Below are 18,601 nucleotides of genomic sequence, written 5' to 3' on the forward strand. Positions count from 1 at the left end.
TGGTGGGATTGCTAGCCAGTGTTGGTCCTCAGGTTCTTTGTGGTTCTCCGGTTTCTCCAGCCCCACCTCTAAGCCTTCCTCCACACCTAACTCCAAGAGATTTTCCACCACTGCAGGATAAAATTGTGCCGCATATAGCATACCACGAAGATTCCCATAGCACCACCTTTTATTTGGAGGAAGTGAGTGGAATGAAAGGAGAAGTTGTTCAATTTGAGGTCACAAATTTTTTGGTCTCAGTTTCTTTTCAGCAGGGCAGGAACCGGGAGGAGCGGGAAGTCGGCGTAGGACCAAGGGGACACAAGACCAGGAAGTCAGCGAAAGACCAGGGAGGTAAGACTAACTGGTAAGTACTTTCCTCAAACCTTCCTAGAAAGTAAAACCAAAACTAGTGGGATTTGGTTAGTTTAAAAAGGAATAAGAGGAGTACAGTATACATTGGTCTAAGTAAGCTTCGGGAAAACAAAAGTCGATAAATAAACTAAAACTAGAAAATTAAAAAGTAATATAAGGGTTAAGTCATGGCAGTAGAGCTCGGACCTGTGTCATGCTCCTCCTGTAACATGTGGGAAATCAGGGACGCTTCCTGTGTCCCTGACGATTATGTGTGCGGGAAGTGTGTCCAGCTGCAGCTCATGTGGGACCGCATGACGGCCCTTGAGCTGCAGATGGACTCACTTTGGAGCATCCACGATTCTGAGAGGGGTGTGGATAGCACATTTAGTGAGTTGGTCACACCGCAGGTTAAGGCCAGCGTAGACAGTACATGGGTGACCAAAAGGCAGAGCAAGGGCAGGAAGGTAGTGCAGAAATCCCCTGGGGTTGTCTCCCTTAGCAACAGGTTCACCGTCTTAGGTACTGTTGTCGGGGGGGGTGACGCATCGGGGGAAGGCACCAGCAGCCAGGCTCATGGCACCATGACTGGCTCTGTTGCAAAGAAGGGAGGGAAAAAGAGTGGCAGGGCTATAGTAATAGGGGATTCGATTGTAAGGGGAATAGATAGGGGTTTCTGTGGTCGCGACCGAGACTCCAGGATGGTATGTTGCCTCCCTGGTGCAAGGGTCAAGGATGTCTCGGCGCGGGTGCAGAACATTCTGGAGGGGGAGGGGGAACAGCCAGTTGTCGTGATACATGTTGGTACCAACGACGTAGCTAAAAAAAGGGAAGAGGTCCTACAAGTAGAATTTAGGGAGTTAGGAGCCAAGCTAAAAAGTAGGACCTCGAAGGTAGTAATCTCTGGATTACTACCAGTGCCACGTGCTTGTAAGAGTACAGAGAACAGGATAGTTAGGCTAAATACGTGGCTTGAGCAGTGGTGTAAGAGGGAGGGTTTTAAATTTTTGAGGCATTGGAACCAGTTTTGTGGTAGGTGTGACCTATACAAAAGGGACGGTCTACACCTGTGCAGAGATGGAACTGATGTTCTCGGGGTAATTTTTGATAAAGCAGTTCGGGAGCATTTAAACTAGTATGGCAGGGGGCTAGAAACCTATGTAGTGAAATAGAGGAAAGTGAAAGGCAGACAGAAATAAATGGTAAAAGGGTGAGGAACAAAAAACGAAGGGCCAAACTAATTCATAAAAATTGTGAGCATAAAAAAAGCCTGAGGGTTTTATACCTTAATGCGAGAAGCATCAGGAACAAGGTAGATGAATTAGCTGTGGAAATAGAGGTTAATAATTATGATCTAATTGGGATTACGGAAACATGGTTGCAGGGTGAGCAGGGCTGGGAGCTTAACATACAGGGGTATTCAGTATTTAGGAAGGATCGACAAAAAAGAAAGGGAGGAGGGGTAGCATTGCTAGTAAAAGAGGGGATAAATGCAATTGAAAGGAAGGATATTAACTCAGTTAATACAGAATCTATATGGGTGGAGCTAAGAAATAGCGAGGGGCGAAAAACATTAATAGGAGTGGTATATAGGCCTCCAAATAGTAAAATAGAGGTTAGGGAGGGCATCACGAGGGAAATTAGAGAAGCGTGCAATAAGAGCACAGCTGTCATCATAGGTGACTTTAACTTACATATAGATTGGACTAGCCTAATCAGTAAAAATAATGAGGAGGAGGAATTCCTTGAGTGTTTGAGGGATGGTTATCTGGATCAATATGTCGAGGAACCAACTCGGGAACAGGCTATATTGGACTGGGTACTGTGCAATGAGAAGGGACTAATCAGTAATCTTGTTGTACGGGGACCCTTGGGTCAGAGCGATCATAACATGATCGATTTCTCACTCGAAATGGAGAGCGAAGAAATTGACTCAGAGACTAAGGTCCTGAATTTAAACAAGGGGAATTATGATGCCATGAGACGGGAACTGAGTAGGTCTGATTGGACAACGTTCCTGGGAGGACTGGAGGTAGATAAACAATGGCAAACATTTAAAGATAGAATGACAAAATTGCAAAAATTGTTTATACCAATCTGGCATAAAAGGAAATCTAAAAAGGTGACTCAACCGTGGATAACAGGGGAAATTAGAGACAGCATAAAATCCAAAGATAGGGCGTATAAAATAGCCAAAAAAAGCGCCAGAGCGGAAGATTGGGAACAGTTTAAGATAGAGCAAAGGAGGGCAAAGGGCATAATCAAGAGGGGCAAAATAGCTTACGAAAACAAGCTGGCGGAAAATATAAAAACTAACTCCAAAAGCTTTTATAAGTATATCAAAAGGAAAAGACTGGTGAAAACCAAAGTTGGTCCATTGCAGTCAGATACGGGGGAATATATAATGGGAAATAAGGAAATGGCAGATCAACTAAATGCATACTTTGGGTCAGTCTTTACGAAGGAAGACACAAAAAACCTCCCTGGGATATCGGGAAAAATAGGGACATTGGCAAAGGAGGAACTGACGCAAATCAATATCTCTAAGGATATGGTGTTAAGGAAGCTAAAGGGATTGAAGGTGGACAAATCCCCAGGGCCTGATAACATGCATCCTAGGGTACTGAAGGAGGTGGCCCTAGAGATAGCGGATGCACTAAGGATGATTTTTCAGAATTCATTAGACTCGGGAACAGTGCCGATGGATTGGAGGGTAGCTAACGTTACCCCACTATTCAAAAAGGGGGGTAGGGAAAAAGCAGGTAATTACAGACCTGTAAGCCTTACATCAGTTGTGGGCAAAATGCTGGAGTCCATCATTAAGGATGAAATAGCGGAGCACTTAGCAAATGGGGACAGGATAGGACAGAGTCAACATGGATTTACAAAGGGTAAATCGTGCTTGACTAATCTATTGGAATTTTTTGAGGGAGTAACTGGTAGAATAGATGGGGGAGAGCCAGTAGATGTGGTGTACCTGGACTTCCAAAAGGCCTTCGATAAGGTCCCACATAAAAGATTAGCATGGAAAATTGAGGCTCATGGGATAAAGGGGAAAGTTTTGGCGTGGATAGGGAACTGGCTGTCAGATAGAAAACAGAGAGTTGGAATAAACGGCTCATTTTCTGAATGGCAGGCAGTAACAAGTGGGGTACCACAGGGATCTGTCCTGGGCCCCCAGCTGTTCACAATTTACATTAATGACCTGGATCAGGGAGTCGGATGCAGCATTTCCAAATTTGCAGACGACACTAAACTAGGAGGGGGGGTGGGCTCAGAGGAAGAGACCAGGAAGCTCCAGAGCGATTTGGACAGACTGGGCGATTGGGCGGATAAATGGCAGATGCACTATAATGTGGACAAGTGCGAAGTTATCCACCTTGGGTGCAGGAACGGGAGGGCAAATTATTATTTAAATGGCAATAGATTGGGAGAGGGGGAAGTACAGAGAGACCTGGGTGTTCTTGTACACCAGTCACTGAAGGCGAGCATGCAGGTGCAACAGGCGGTCAAGAAGGCAAACGGTATGCTGGCCTTCATAGCAAAAGGGTTAGAATACAGGAACAGGGATACCTTGCTGCAGCTGTACAGGGCACTGGTGAGACCACACCTCGAGTACTGTGTACAGTTTTGGTCGCCTCATCTGAGGAAGGATGTTCTTGCCATGGAGGGGGTGCAGCGGCGATTCACCAGGCTGATACCAGGAATGGCGGGAATGACCTATGAGGAGAGACTATGTAGTTTAGGGATGTACACACTGGAGTTTAGAAGATTGAGAGGGGACCTCATAGAAGTGTATAAAATTCTGACAGGTCTAGACAGACTGGATGCAGAAGGAATGTTTCCCTTGGCGGGTGAGAACAGAACTAGAGGACATAATTTAAGGATAAGGGCTAAACCATTTAGGACAGAGATGAGGGGGAATTTCTTCACTCAGAGAGTGGTGAACCTGTGGAACTCATTGCCACAGAGGGCAGTGTATGCCAGCTCATTAAATATATTTAAGAGGGAATTAGATATATTTCTACGGGCAAAAGGGGTTAAGGGTTACGGAGAGAAGGCGGGGACGGGATACTGAATTAAAGGATCAGCCATGATCTCATTAAATGGCGGAGCAGGCACGAAGGGCCGAATGGCCTACTCCTGCTCCTATCTTCTATGTATCTATGTATCTAAGTTCAGCCAGACGGAGGATGGTGGTGGTGGATGGGGACTGGTTGGGCCTCCGTTCAAGGAAGAAGCGGAGCGTTCTCAGGCTGTCCTGGTGGGGGATGGAGGTGTAGAGGGATTGGATGTTCATGGTGAAAAGGAGACGATTAGGGCCAGGAGACTGGAAACTGTTAAAGTTGCGGAGGGCGTTGAAAGAGTCGCAGATGTAGGTAGGAAGAGACTGGACAAGGGGAGGAAAAAATAGAGTCAAGATAGGAAGAAATCAGTTCCGTGGGGCAAGAACAGGCTGAAACAATGGGTCTACCAGGGCAGTTCTGTTTGTGGATCTTGCGTCTCCTCTGGAGAAATTCTCTCCACGGCCCCCAAACTCAGTCCCTCAACCCTGCTTCAACCTCCCTCCCAAGATCCTAGCTATGTCTGCCTTTTCGAGGGACATGTGGAACATTCTTTATTCCAGCCCTACTCAGGTCCCTCCCTGAACTCTTTTTCCGGTACATTAATGACTGTATCGGTGCCATTTCCTGCTCTCACTCCGAACTGAAAAATATCATCAACTTTGCATCCAATTTCCACCCTTCCCTCACCTTCACATGGTCCATCTCTGACTCTTCCCTTCCCTTTCTTGACTTCTCTGTCTCCATTTCTGGGGATAGGTTATCGACCAATATCCAATATAAGTCCACTGACTCCCACAGCTACCTTGACTGCACTTCCTCCCACCCTGCTTCCTGTAAAGACTCTATTCCATTCTCCCAGTTTCTCAGACTCTGCCGCATCTGTTCTGATGATGCCGCCTTCCATACCAGTGCTTCCAATATGTCTTCCTTTTTCCTCAACCGAGGATTGCCCTCCACCGCAGTTGACTAGACCCTCGATGGTGTTCATTCCATTTCCCGCACTTCTGCTCTCATCCCTTCCTCTACCTCCCAGAACCACAATAGAGTTCCCCTTCTTCTCACGTCCACCCCACCAGCCTCCACATTCGACGGATCATCCTCCGCCATTTCCGCCACCTCCAGCGTGATCCCACCACCAAACTCATCTTTCCCTCCCCTCCCCTTTCAGCGTTCCGAAGGGCCCGTTCCCTCTGTGACACCCTGGTCCACTCCTCTATCACCCCCAACACCCACTCCCCTTCCCACAGCACCTCCCCGTGCAAGCACAGGAGATGCAACACCTGCCCTTTTACCTTCTCCCTTCCCACCGTCTAGGGCCCCAAACACTCCTTCCAGGTGAATCAGTGATTTACTTGTACTTCTTTCAATTTAGTATACTGTATTCGCTGCTCACGATGCGGTCTCCTCTACATTGGGGAGACCAACCACAGGTTGGATGACCGCTTTGCGGAACACCTCCGTTTAGTCTGTAAGCATGACCCCGAGCTTCCAGTCGCCTGTCACTTTAATTCTCTGGACCACTCCCTCTCTGTCCTCGACCTCCTACACTGTTCCAATAAAGCTCAACAAAAGCTCGAGGAACAGCACCTAATTTTTCTATTAGGCACTTTACAGCCTTCTGGACTCAACATTGAGTTCAACAATTTAAGATCATAACCTCTGCCCCCATTTTTTCAGACGGCAGCTGTTGCTGATAATTCTGATATTCCCATTTACACCTCTTTTGTTTATTTAATTCTCCCATTACCATTTCCTTTCACCTTGCACCATCATGCCTTTTGTCATTCACTCTGTTTCTCTCGCCACAGATGCTGCCTGGCCTGCTGAGTATTTCCAGCATTTTCTGTTTTTATTTCAGATTTCCAGCATCCGCAGTATTTTACTTTTGTGTAAGCAAGACTTATTGTTAGAACCATGCAGATTAAAGGTCGATATAAAAGATGTGTTTAAAATGATAAAAGGATAGGATAGATAGAAGCAGACTGTTTCTACTGATGCGGGATCTGGAACGAGGGGCCATAGGTACAAGATTAAATGTAACAGGTTTAGAACAGAGAATAAGGAAAACTTCTTTACACAGAGAAATGAGAAATTGTGGAATTTACTTCCGTGTTAGTGATAGAGGTAGAAACGATGTCAACATTTGAGATTAGATTAGATAGATGAATGAAGGAAAAGGGGATAAAGGAATATAGGGACAGGGCTGGCAATTGTGATTTGGACTATTTGTTCATATGGAGGATAAACACTGACACAAACTGGTTGGACCGAATGGCACATTTTCGTGATTTAACTTCTATGTATTTCTAAAGTGAAAGCTAATCCCTATTAGTTGGCCCTAATGTTTCATGTTTTCGCTTTGCCCAATGTAAAGAAGTTGTAAGCCGCAGGGATGATTGCCAAGCACATCCATCGTTTGTCTTTGTACTCAGAAAGCTGTATATACAGTTTCATCTGCAGCACTCTCATAGCAGTTTGTTTTAGCAATTGACCATGGTTACATTTTCCATGTTTTAGAGCGGGTGACAATGGGGATTAGGAGCTTATATTTCCATCCATCATGAAATTTTTAATAAAGGATTCTGGCATCTGGGGACTTTTTTATGTTAACAGGACTTTCTCCCTACACTTACCTCCTGATAGATTAATATAGAATGTAATAAATTACTGTCACATCTGAATGGATTGAGATATTTTCTCTCACTCTCACCAGGAACCTCACTCTCACCAGGACTCTAACGTGCTACTTACAATAATGAAGCTCCAAAGACACTAAAACACTAACATTGGAATCAGGAGAGATAATAAACCACAGACAATCTGCTGTTCCACAGTAATGACACCTCCTACAAACACAAAGGGCTGGATTTTAATGTGCAGATGCACTGGGAGCAGGATGGGATCCGATAATGTGTGGGAAACCCGTAAATATGTTAAGCGCGTCTGTCAGTGGCTTTTTAACTCAGCCACCTCATTATCATTTTCCTTCCGGGTTTCCCGTCCAATCAGCAGCAGCGGGCGTGATATGGACCCACGTGACTCAACTCCAGTATTTAAAGGGACAATCTAAAGATGCAAGTTGAAGGAGTTGGAGCTGGCTGTCAGAGAACAGTAAGTGTTGCAATGGAGTCGAGACAGGCAAAGGCTGTGCCCGACTTCATGGACACCTTCCTGGATGTGCTGCTGGGGGCTGTGAGGAGCTGGAGGGAGATACTCTTCCCAGCAATGGGAGGAAGAAGCCTGCTGTTGTGACAAAAGGCGGCGTGGTTGGAGGTGGCCGAGGAGGTCAGCAGCAGGAGCGTGGTGCCACGGTCCTGAATTCAATGCAGAAAGCGGTTTAATAACCCAAGCAGGGCAGAAAAGGTGAGTACGGTGCCACATTCACCTACATCCTGCTGTGCGCATTAGCCCCCCCCCCCACCAACTCTGCCTTCTCAAGCCTACCCCATCACATCCTCACACCCACCTACCTTACAGCTGCACCCATCCTTCTCTTCGTATCCACTTCCTCACATCCTCATCTATCCAGCTGCCACCCTCACCCTTATGCAATATCATAGTGAAATATCATCTTCACCATGATAACTTGTAACATTCTTATCTTGCCATGACTAATGCATGTCTTTTATCTCCTACAGGGCCTTCATGTGTGCAGCAGGAGTCGGTGGATGTGGCGGGCAACGGGTCCTCAGAGGAGCTGAGTCCTTCATGAGGACTCATGCAGACAATGCAGCAACTCAGTCACACTTCAGTGGGAATAGCAAGACAGATAATTGGGCTTTCACCTGGTGACTCGCACTTCATAAGTCAGCAAGAGCAGATGGTGGCGACAGGGACAGCAGTAGAGAGCCCACATCGGAGTGCACAGCACTCTCCAAGCTCTGCTCAGCTTGACACAGATGTTGTACCTCGGGGGCCATTGATGAAGAGGAGAATCATTGAGCAGCAGCAGACAATGTGTGATGCACTAACAGGCCTTCAAAGTGGACTCACTATGATTGCAGAGGGATTGGAGGACTCCACCTCAAGCATGAGGGGGCTGATGTAGCAGGCCAATGAGGTGATGTTTTCTTCCATGGATAGAGTGGCCAGTGCCATGGGCCGTCATAAGCTCCAATCAAATGAGTTAATGCATGCCTTCAACACCACCGTACAGACTCTGGATGCCAACATGTCTGCCACCTTAAATAGGTTGACAAATACTTTAGCCTTGGCCTTACAGGGCTGGACTAATCTGCACCAAAGTGTTCTCCAGCACAGTGGTAGCAGGGAAGTGCGGCTGGGCCACGAGAGGGATGATGGCGAAAGGGGTCATAAACACCACTCAAAGTGCTTCCACTTCTCACCCACAGCCCACCTCTCAGTCAGTATCCCACATGCTGCCTCATCTCCCAATGGTGTGGAGATGCCGGTGTTGGACTGGGGTGGACAAATGTAAGAAATCACACAACACCAGGTTATAGTCCAACAGTTTTATTTGAAATCACAAGCTTTCGGAGCGCTGCTGATGAAGGAGCAGCGCTCTGAAAGCTTGTGATTTCAAATAAAACTGTTGGACTATAACCTGGTGCTGTGTGATTTCTTACATTCATCTCCCAATGGCTGAGTCTGCTCTGCACAGGTGCAGGTGGAGCAGTCTTTGGTGGGGCCCTCACAGGCTCCAAAATCCAGAGGACATCAGCCAAGAGCATCTCAACAATTAGAGCAAGGATCTGAGCAGCCTGCCTCTACCTCTGCTGAAACCACACAAGTTGCACCATGTAGGAGTAGCTGAAAAAGGAAGTGTTAGGATTTGTAGTTGCACAAGGGTATGCACATAGGTGTCTGAGAAAATGTTATTTTGATAAGTTTCTGTTCGTTATTTACATCACATAAACGTTATTCTTTTTCACCACTTTCCTGTCTTGTCCATTTTTGAGTACTGGGTGGTAAGTGGCCTTCTAAGTTGTTTGATGAGGATGTGAGGACATAAATTCATGGGGGGTCCTGGTGCATGAAACACAAAAAGTTAGTATGCAGGTGCAGCAGGTGATCAGGAAGGCCAATGGAATCTTGGTTTTTATTGCAAGGGGGATGGAGTATAAAAACAGGGAAGTCTTGCTGCAGTTATACAGGGTATTGGTGAGGCCACACCTGGAATACTGCGTGCAGTTTTGGTTTCCATATTTAAGAAAAGATATACTTGCTCTCGAGGCGGTTCAGAGAAGGTTCACTCGGTTGATTCCGGAGATGAGGGGGTTGACGTATGAGGAAAGGTTGAGTAGGTTGGGCCTCTACTCATTGGAGTTCAGAAGAATGAGAGGCGATCTTATCGAAACATATAAGATTGTGAGGGGGCTTGATCGGGTGGATGCGGTGAGGATGTTTCCACTGATGGGTGAGACTAGAACTAGGGGGCATAATCTTAGAATAAGGGGCTGCCCTTTCAAAACTGAGATGAGGAGAAACTTCTTCACTCAGAGGGTAGTAAATCTATGGAATTTGCTACCCCAGAGAGCTGCGGAAGCTGCAACATTAAATAAATTTAAAACGGAGATAGACAGTTTCCTAGCAGATAAGGGAATTAGGGGTTACGGGAGAGGGCAGGGAAGTGGACGTGAGTCTAGATTCGGATCAGCCATGATCCTATTGAATGGCGGAGCAGGCCCGAGGGGCTGTATGGCCTACTCCTGCTCCTACTTCTTATGTTCTTATGGGGACCAATGGGGGGTTGTTGAAGGGGTGGCTGGTTGGTTGCAGGACTGCTTTGTGTCTGTGGCACTGGTGATGGGGGGAGGGGGGGGAATAGCAGGAAGAGTGGCATTTGCATTTCCTTGTGACATGGGTCCACTAGTGCAGCCTAAGTGAACCTTGCATTACTAAGGGAATCCCTGGCATCCCAGGCACCCATGTGAGCAGCTGGGGTGCATTGCCCTCATCACCCTCCTCCTCCTCCTGTTCCGAATTGTCCAAGGAGGATCAAAGCTCTTCGCCTTGTTCCTTCTGTGGATCCAAGCCTCGCTGTAGTGCTATGTTCTGCAGAGCACAGCAAATCATGACCATTCCGGAGACCCTGGCTGGTGTGTACTGAAGCGCACCTCCAGTTCTGTCCAGGCATCTGAAGCGCAATGGCCTGTTCAGTCACACATCTGGTGGTGATTTGGCAGTCATTGTAGCGATGTTGGGCTTCAGTGGTCGGGTTTCTGTTGGGTGTCATAAGCTAAGTTTGCAGTGGGTATCCCTTGTCGCCTAGCAGCCACCCCTTAAGTCAGCTTCTAGGTCTGAGGAGATCAGGGAGCTAGGACTGCCACAGGATGAAAGCATCACAGCAGCTGCCTGGGAATCTTGTGCATACCTGCATAAACATCTTTCTGTGGTTGCACACCAGCTTCACACTGATGGAGTGGAAACCCTTGTGGTTGATGAATAATTCTGTTTGTTCTGGGGATGCCTAGATTGCCACATGTGTGCAGTTGATGGCGCCCTGCACCTGTGGGAAGCCAACCAGAGCCGCATAGCCGAGCACCCACTCATTCTGACTGACATCATCACTGGCAAAGATGACATAATTACCAGCCCTGACAAAGAAGCCATCAGTCACCTGCATTTGTGGGAGGCCAACTGGGAGATCCTGGATATGTCTGTGGCAGAGCCCTGGAAGGAACTGGAGGCAAAAAAGTTGAGGGCGGTGGTGACTTTGGGAGCCACTGGTAACGCATGGCCAGCAGGACCAGGAGGCAGCAGGTCTTCTTCTAGGAGGCTACAGATGTCTGCCACCACCTGACGTAACATCCTGAGTCTCCTGAGACACTGGTGTTCAGACATGATAAGGCATGCATCCTAACACGCGTGATTTAAATGTGATTTAAATCAGATAATTTCATTTGAATTCTCATGCCAATAAAGTAGTTAATTAAATTTCCCATATGCTATGAATCTTCCCTTGGCTTAAAGGCTGGGCAATGCATTGTTCCCAGGATTCTGGCAGTGTCTTTTTAGAGTTGCTCACTGAAGTGCAAGAGCAGCTGGGTGAACTACCTCCCACCCCCATTTCCCCCCTCTCCTCCTGGGTGAATTACCTGGCTTACACGCTCTGCCAAATCTTAACAGCATGGCATAAACCATAAACCTGGCATGAGGGGATCATTGCCAAGAACTACAATCACTGCACTCCATGTTTCACCACCAACAGTACGACTGACTATACAACCATATTATTAACTTTCGAGTAACTATTGTAATATTTCAGAGTTGGCCACTCACAGGTATACTTGGTGATGAGTGTGTTACACATTCCCCATTGGGTATGATCAATACTAATTGTAGTAAGAAACCCTAGACTCACATCAGGCACACAAATGGATCCTGGTTACATAAAGGAGAAATGATGACAGAGGTCCACTTAAATTCTTTTTTTTCATGGACATTTCCAGTTTGCAGACTGGAGTGTATGCCCCAGGCCACAAAGTCAAAGATAACAGCAATGACTATCTGGTGCAATACTTCACTTGACTGGAGTTATTTTTATTCTGTATACTGGTATTTTTGGTCTGTATACTGTTTTAGGACCAACAGTAAACTTGGATATTTTGCTTACAATACCAGTATCCCAGTGTTCCTGCCACTGATCTAAATTAAAAATAGAAGGATCCTGAAACTGATTTCTGAGATACCCTACTTACACCCCGTTTCTTGTTTTTAAATCAAATATCAATCCAGCACCACATTTTAACCCCTCAGCTGTGACTCATTATTTCAGCCATTAATCATCAATATTAAACCTTGTCAAAAGCTTTCTAAAATCTGAGTATAGTATTGAATGCATTTCCGATGTCAACTATGTCTGTAATATCTTTGAAAAAACATTCTTAGTTTAGTTACATTTGACCTCCTTGTGCAGAGGCTGTTGGTGCTACCTCTAACATGGGGCATCAGTTTTACGAGGAGCCATGTATCAGATGCTTGGAAGCCTGAGCCATAACCTTCGATTAGGGATTATTTCCTTACTACAAATCTTTTGGGGAGAGCTAGTGGTTGCATCAGGATTGCCAACCCTTCCACCTGGGAGTCTCCAGGGATGGAAGATGAATCTCCCAGCCACTGCTGCTAACAACCTGGGAGAAAAGTAGAGTTTTGCACCTGTGGTTTGCACTGGAGTACTTTCTTTGCCTGCACATGGGCAACCTCCCAGTTCACGGAACATGTAAACCACGAGCAAAGACACTCAATTACAGGGACTCAACCTTTATAAGTTAAATATAATCACATTTGCAAACTGTAGGCAAGTGTCACATGATCGGATGTTACATGATCAAATATCATATGATCGATTATAATGTGATCAAATGTCATATGATCAAACCTCCAGGAATAAGTCCAACCAGAGTTAGCAACTCTAGATTGAGCCCTGATTATGGACTAACACTATGGGGGAGAAATTGGGTATAGCTCCGTTTGGGGCGCTAGATCTGGCGAAGCGCAAAGCCTAGCGCCAGTTGCGATTTAGCGCCACCTGGCGCTATATTGGGTCGTTGCGCCCCTGAGGGTGATTGCGGCGCTAAATCAGGCGGTGCACGAGGCTCTTAAGGCGCTATCCCGGGGGCGCAACCCAATTTAGCGGCGGCGGGGCGCAGCGCAGGTGCTTTCAATAATCACTGACCCCGAGACACACTGGCGCCGGCCAGCTCTTAAAGGGGCGGGTCGAGTAGGATCACTAGACCCAGCACTTCCTGGCACGCCTTAAATTCGGCGCTAACTTACCTGAGGCGCTCCATCCTGTCAAAACACGGAGAGGGCGAGACAGAGGGCAGAGCGCTTCACCGAGGAGGCCCTTGAAGCTTTGGTAGGCGCTGTGGACCGCAGGCGTGATATTCTCTACCCTGAGGATGGGAGGAGGGCTCAACATGCAGATTATCGGCGAGCATGGAGGGATGTGGCCACCAGAGTGACCTGCAGAAGTGTGGTGGCCAGGAGCGCCGTACAGTGCCGGAAAAAGTTCAACGACCTCACTTGGGTCGTCAGGGTGAGTGCCTTTTCCATGATCATCCTCATCCCTCCATCTGCACCTGATTTAATGGCTGGAGGGTGCCCGAACCCCCAAAGGCCATCTGTCTGCCTGCACCCATGGCCCTTCCAGGAAACACACACGCACATTCAGCTCAATGCATAATGAAAGGGCTAATCTACCATGGGGGGCATGTAATGTCAGCTCATTGCACAATGTAAGGGCTAATCTACCATGGGGGGCATGTAATGGAAGCTCATTGCATAATGCTTCAACACTTCCCGTTCTTTCTCCTGCAGGCGAAGCTGGCGAGGAACCGCCGGGAGCAGCTGGCCACCGGTGGAGGCCCGCCTCACCTGCAGAACCTAAGCGAGTTAGAGCTGAGAGTGCAGAGGATAGTGGGACACCGGCTGACTGGACCAGTCGCCTCTGGAGCTGCCGACCCCAGAGTGGACAGCAATGGTAAGGCTCTCACCTTTTTGATCTCTCTCCTACCAATTGCTCCCCCCACCAGCATGATTCTCCACTGCCGAGCCACTACAGTACATTGCAGCACTTATGCCTCCCTCGCTGCTACCCTGTCCTCACGCTAAAGCCACTCCTGTACCTCCCTGCTTTCAGATGGTGAATCACCAGGTGAGGCTGCAGGCCCTCAAGCTGCCACTCTGAGTGACTCTGGAGGCGACGACCAGGAGGATGCCGGACCATCCCAACCAACCTCAGGCGAGCGAGCCCAACGCCAGACTGGGGGCACTACTTCCCTGGAGGGGGGCGGGGGGACCAGCTCTGAGGAGGAGGCAGTTCTTGGCACCAGCGGGCTGCAGCAACGCAGGGGGGTGAGGGAAGCTCGGGTGCCGTCTCCCCGGAGGGCGAGTCAGGCTGCCAGTGCTGCTGCACAGAGCGTAGAGGAGGTGCGTGCCCTCAGAGAAATGAGCGCCCAGGCTGGCGGGAGGAACACTGAGCTCATGGCTGCAGTGGGAAGGTTGTATGAAACCATCGGGACACTGGCGCGGAGTGTCCAAGACATCGGCGCAGCACAGGCCCGGAGTGCGGTGGACTTCGCCGAAGCACTGGCACCTGCAACGCAAGCGCTGAGTGCTGCCACGCAATCACTCGCTGGTGTCCTGCATTCGCAGAGTAAGGCCAGGCGACCAGTGACTGCTGCCACCCTCGATGGCTCAGACAGGATTACCCAGGGCCCTCAGGGCACCACAGCAGGCCAGCAATCTGTGCTCCAGCAGATTGCTCCGGATGCTGAAGCGCTGCCCCGTGGGAGTGCCAGTGTGTTGCTGGAGCAGGGAGGTGCTGTCCTCTCTCAAGATGACAGCATTCCTGCTGCCACCACTGGCACTTCCCCACTGCAGCTGCCACCACCTGCAGGACAGACTGCTTCCACCCATGCACAGGTGGAGCAGTCAGCAGCTGGGCCCTCTAGGCGCAGAGGTCGTCCAGGTCGCACCTCAGGGGCATCTGCGCTCAGGGACAGTCAGCAGGCCTCCCCCAGCCTTGCTGCAGCCACTGGGGTCACATTAAGGAGGAGCTGCAGGGAGGGAAGGGGCCAGAGCCGCAAGAGACCGAGATCCCCATCTGGGGGCAAAGAGTAAAGGGGGGGGGATGAAGCCTCTGTTGAGGTCGAATCAACGCCATAGAGGATGCCATGAGAGAACCTCATGTTTTGGACAGTCTCACGGGAGGGAGAGCCAATTATGTGTCTGTGTTTTTTAAGCTTTCTGTTGTTATTCCTTTTTCATGTTGAAATGAAGCAATTTCTTTGTATTAAAACACTTTATTCATTTGCAAAGGCCAAGTCTGGTTTTTACATGTTTTTTGCCCCTCACTGGCTTGTGGGTATGAGGGCGGCTCCAATCCTGCTCCTGGAATGGCCACAAGCATTCCGTCAAAGGGGCCTAGAAGCGACTTCTGATGAGCCTCTGACGCACGGCCCTTCCAGAAAGTCCCTCCCTCCCATCTTGGTCCTCCTCCTCCTCCTGCTCCTCCTCCTCCTCCTCTGCTGGTGCGTCAATGTCTGCTGGCATTGGCTGGGAACGTAGGATGGCGAGGTTATGGAGCATGCAGCAAACAACGACAAAGTGCAAGACTCGCTCGGGTGAATACTGCAGAGCTCCCCCGGAATGGTCGAGGCAGCGGAACCGCTGCTTCACGACGCCGATTGTGTGTTCGACAATGTTCCTCGTCACCAGATGGCTCGCATTGAAGTTTTCCTCAGCAGGGGTTCTGGCAATCCGGAGTGGGGTCATCAGCCACGGGTACAGAGGATAGCCCTTGTCCCCAAGAAGCCAGCCTTCTGGGTGAGCCGGGGCCTCGAAAAGGTCAGCAACAGAAGTCTGGCGCAGGATGAAGGCGTCGTGGCTGCTGCCTGGAAACTGCGGATTGACTGCGAGGATCAGCTGCCGGTGATCACAGACCAGCTGTACATTCAAGGAATGGAACCCCTTGCGGTTGCGGAACCCCTCCGGATTGAAAACAGGTGCCCGCAAAGCCACGTGCGTGCAGTCAATGGCACCCTGCACCATGGGGAAATCCGCTATTGCTGCGAAGTCCTCTGCGCGCTCCCGCTGCTTGTCCGGGGTCATTGGGAAGGAGATGTACTGCCACCTCCTTTGAAACAGGGCATCAGTCACTTGACGGATGCAGCAATGCACCGCGAACTGTGAGATGCTGGCTATGTCCCCAGATGCGGACTGGAAAGAGCCGGTCGCGTAGAAGTTCAGGGCAACAGTCATCTTCACAGCCACTGGCAGAGATGTCCTGCACCTTATCTGAGGCTGCAGATCTGTCCGAAGCAGGTGGCACAGCTCACTCACGACCTCCTTTCTAAAGCGCAGTCTTCTGAGACACTGCTCCTCCGACATGTTCATGTAGGAAAACTGCTGTCAGAAAACCCTGGCAGCGTAAGGTCTGGTGTGGCGACGTCTGTTGGCCCTCCTCCATCAGGCCATGGCCGGCCCCCTCTCCCTGCGTCTCAGTACCCTTTCTAGATGATGCTGCAGCAGGATGTTCCCCTCCAATGCAGCCCCCATAATAAGCACGCACAGGAAGTGTCCCCTTTGTAAAAGCTCACCAGCAGCAAGGCGATGGTCAGAAGGCTGAAGTTCCTCTGCTTGCGTGGGCTCAGTGGTCAAAAGGCTCTCTGTGTGCAGCTCAGCAACTCTTTGTAACTCAGGAAGAAGTTGTGCTCCAGAAATGGCTGCCATTTTTAAACCACACCAGTCCCCTTTAAATAACGACCACCCAGACCGAGAGCGATTGGGTAAGGTTCCCTGTAAGCTGTCACTAATAGCGCCAGGCGCTACGGAGGGGGGCGCCACTGAATTTCCGATCCGGGGTGCACAAAAGGCGTTGCACACTGAAATTACATCATAATCTGCCTGCGCCCATGGGCGGGCGCTACGAGTTTGCGCCGGCGCTAAATGCATGGGCAATATGGGGCGAGGCGTTAGGCACCCTGCGCCCGCCCGGAAATTGGCTAGCGCCCCACTTCTCGGCCTCTTTAGGCATTAATCGGTGGCGCTACCAACCGAATATCTCCCCCTATGAGTTTAGCATTGCTGCAAAGTAGAAATCACTTCACACCAACACTAAACTTGCAGTTGAAATGCACCCTCATTGCAGACAGTAAGATGTGGTACAATGATGTGAAGTTCTAGTGTGCTACATCAGTGTGCATCAATTAGATACAAATGGTAAAACTGTTATTTTATGTGATTTCTAACCTGATTTTTGTCCAACTCGCAGTTTTTATACTCCAGTTCTCCCTGCTCCTGGAATGTGACAATCACAAAACCTACAAAGATATTCATCATGAAGAAAGCAATGATAATGATGTAGATGATAAAGAATATAGAAATCTCCACACGATTGTTGTAGATGGGACCAATATTTTCTCCATTTGAGTCTATGGCTTTGTACAGCAATCTGTAAAAGAGTAAAAAATAATGGCATCAATCTCTTTAACCCGAAGAAGAGAGCTTGTAATTATCAATGTGATTACCTTTGCCATAATTTACAGCTCATGTTCAAATTTATCATATTTTTAATCATATCTATTTATTAAAGCAGGTACCCAAATATATCGTTTAGAGTATAGTATTAGCTGTCAGATAAAACCATACCAATTTGCAATAGTATCGTTTATTTTAGAATATTAGTAAAAGCTAATAGGTTATTGATGAACTACTTAATGCTTACTAAGACAAAAACAACTAAATGCATTACTGATGAATAAAACACAAAAATAACACCATCATTGACTACAAGACAAAGTTGATGTGACAGAATATTACCACTAGATGACAACTATAAATGTACAAGACGGACAACTTTGGTGGCCATGATGCATGATGATGTAAATAAGCTTCATTTTGAATGCCTTTACAATGTCACTACACATAGCAATCAAAGCAGTTCTTTTCCAAAGAGTTTAAATTTATATCTGCATAGTCCACCTTTTTGAGCCGTTAAGTACATTCTATTTCACATGATTAGAGATGCATTTACACAACAAGTGTTGGTGCTAAGTGGTTTCAGCTTCACATCAACGTTAAATTTGTACAATGTAAATGGAGTGTTAAGAACCGAACTGACTCTGGACCAAAGTGGAGTAAGACTCTGTCCTCTGCATCACACCAATAGTACAGTTGTAATGAAAATGAACCATAAAAAGGCTTTCTTTAGTACTACACCTATGTGGTGAAATGTAACAATCTTTGCTGATCCGAATAAAATTGCATGTGTCAAACATAAGGTCATTCCGAAAACATTTCATAAGAACACAGGAACAAGAGTAGGCCATTCAACCCTTCGAGCCTGTTCTGCCATTCAATGAGATCATGGCTGATCTGCGACCTATCTCCATTGGCCTTTGGCCCATATCCCTTAATACCTTTGATTAACAAAAAGCTATCAATCTCAGATTTAAAATTAGTAATTGATTTAGCATCAATTGCTGTTTGCGGAAGAGAGTTCCAAACTTCTACCACCTTTCCTAATTTCACTCCCGAAAGGTCTGGCTCTAATTTTTAAACTATGCCCCCTAGTCCTAGAATCCCCAACCAGCGGAAATACTTTCTCTCTATCTAACCTATCTGTTCCCCTTAATATCTTGAAAACTTCGATCAGATCATCCCATAACCTTCTAAATTCTAGGGAATACAACCCTAATTTGTGTAATCTCTCCTCGTAACTTAACCCTTAAAGT

General features: G+C 47.9%; 1 protein-coding gene across 4 annotated transcripts in view; it reads right to left on the minus strand.

Moving 5' to 3' along the window:
- The window catches only part of cacna1db (calcium channel, voltage-dependent, L type, alpha 1D subunit, b), a 792,002-nt gene that overhangs the window by 194,602 nt on the left and 578,799 nt on the right, over positions 1 to 18,601 (minus strand). For all 4 annotated transcript variants that reach the window (XM_086001660.1, XM_086001658.1, XM_086001657.1 and 1 more), the window contains one exon: positions 17,118 to 17,319. In XM_086001660.1, the coding sequence (XP_085857786.1) occupies positions 17,118 to 17,319 (202 nt within the window). The remainder of the gene's footprint in view (positions 1 to 17,117; positions 17,320 to 18,601) is intronic.

This window comes from Somniosus microcephalus, chromosome 11 (genome assembly GCF_052327205.1).
Source record: "Somniosus microcephalus isolate GS21.2 chromosome 11, FLI_Smic_1.0, whole genome shotgun sequence".
Taxonomy (NCBI): domain Eukaryota; kingdom Metazoa; phylum Chordata; class Chondrichthyes; order Squaliformes; family Somniosidae; genus Somniosus; species Somniosus microcephalus.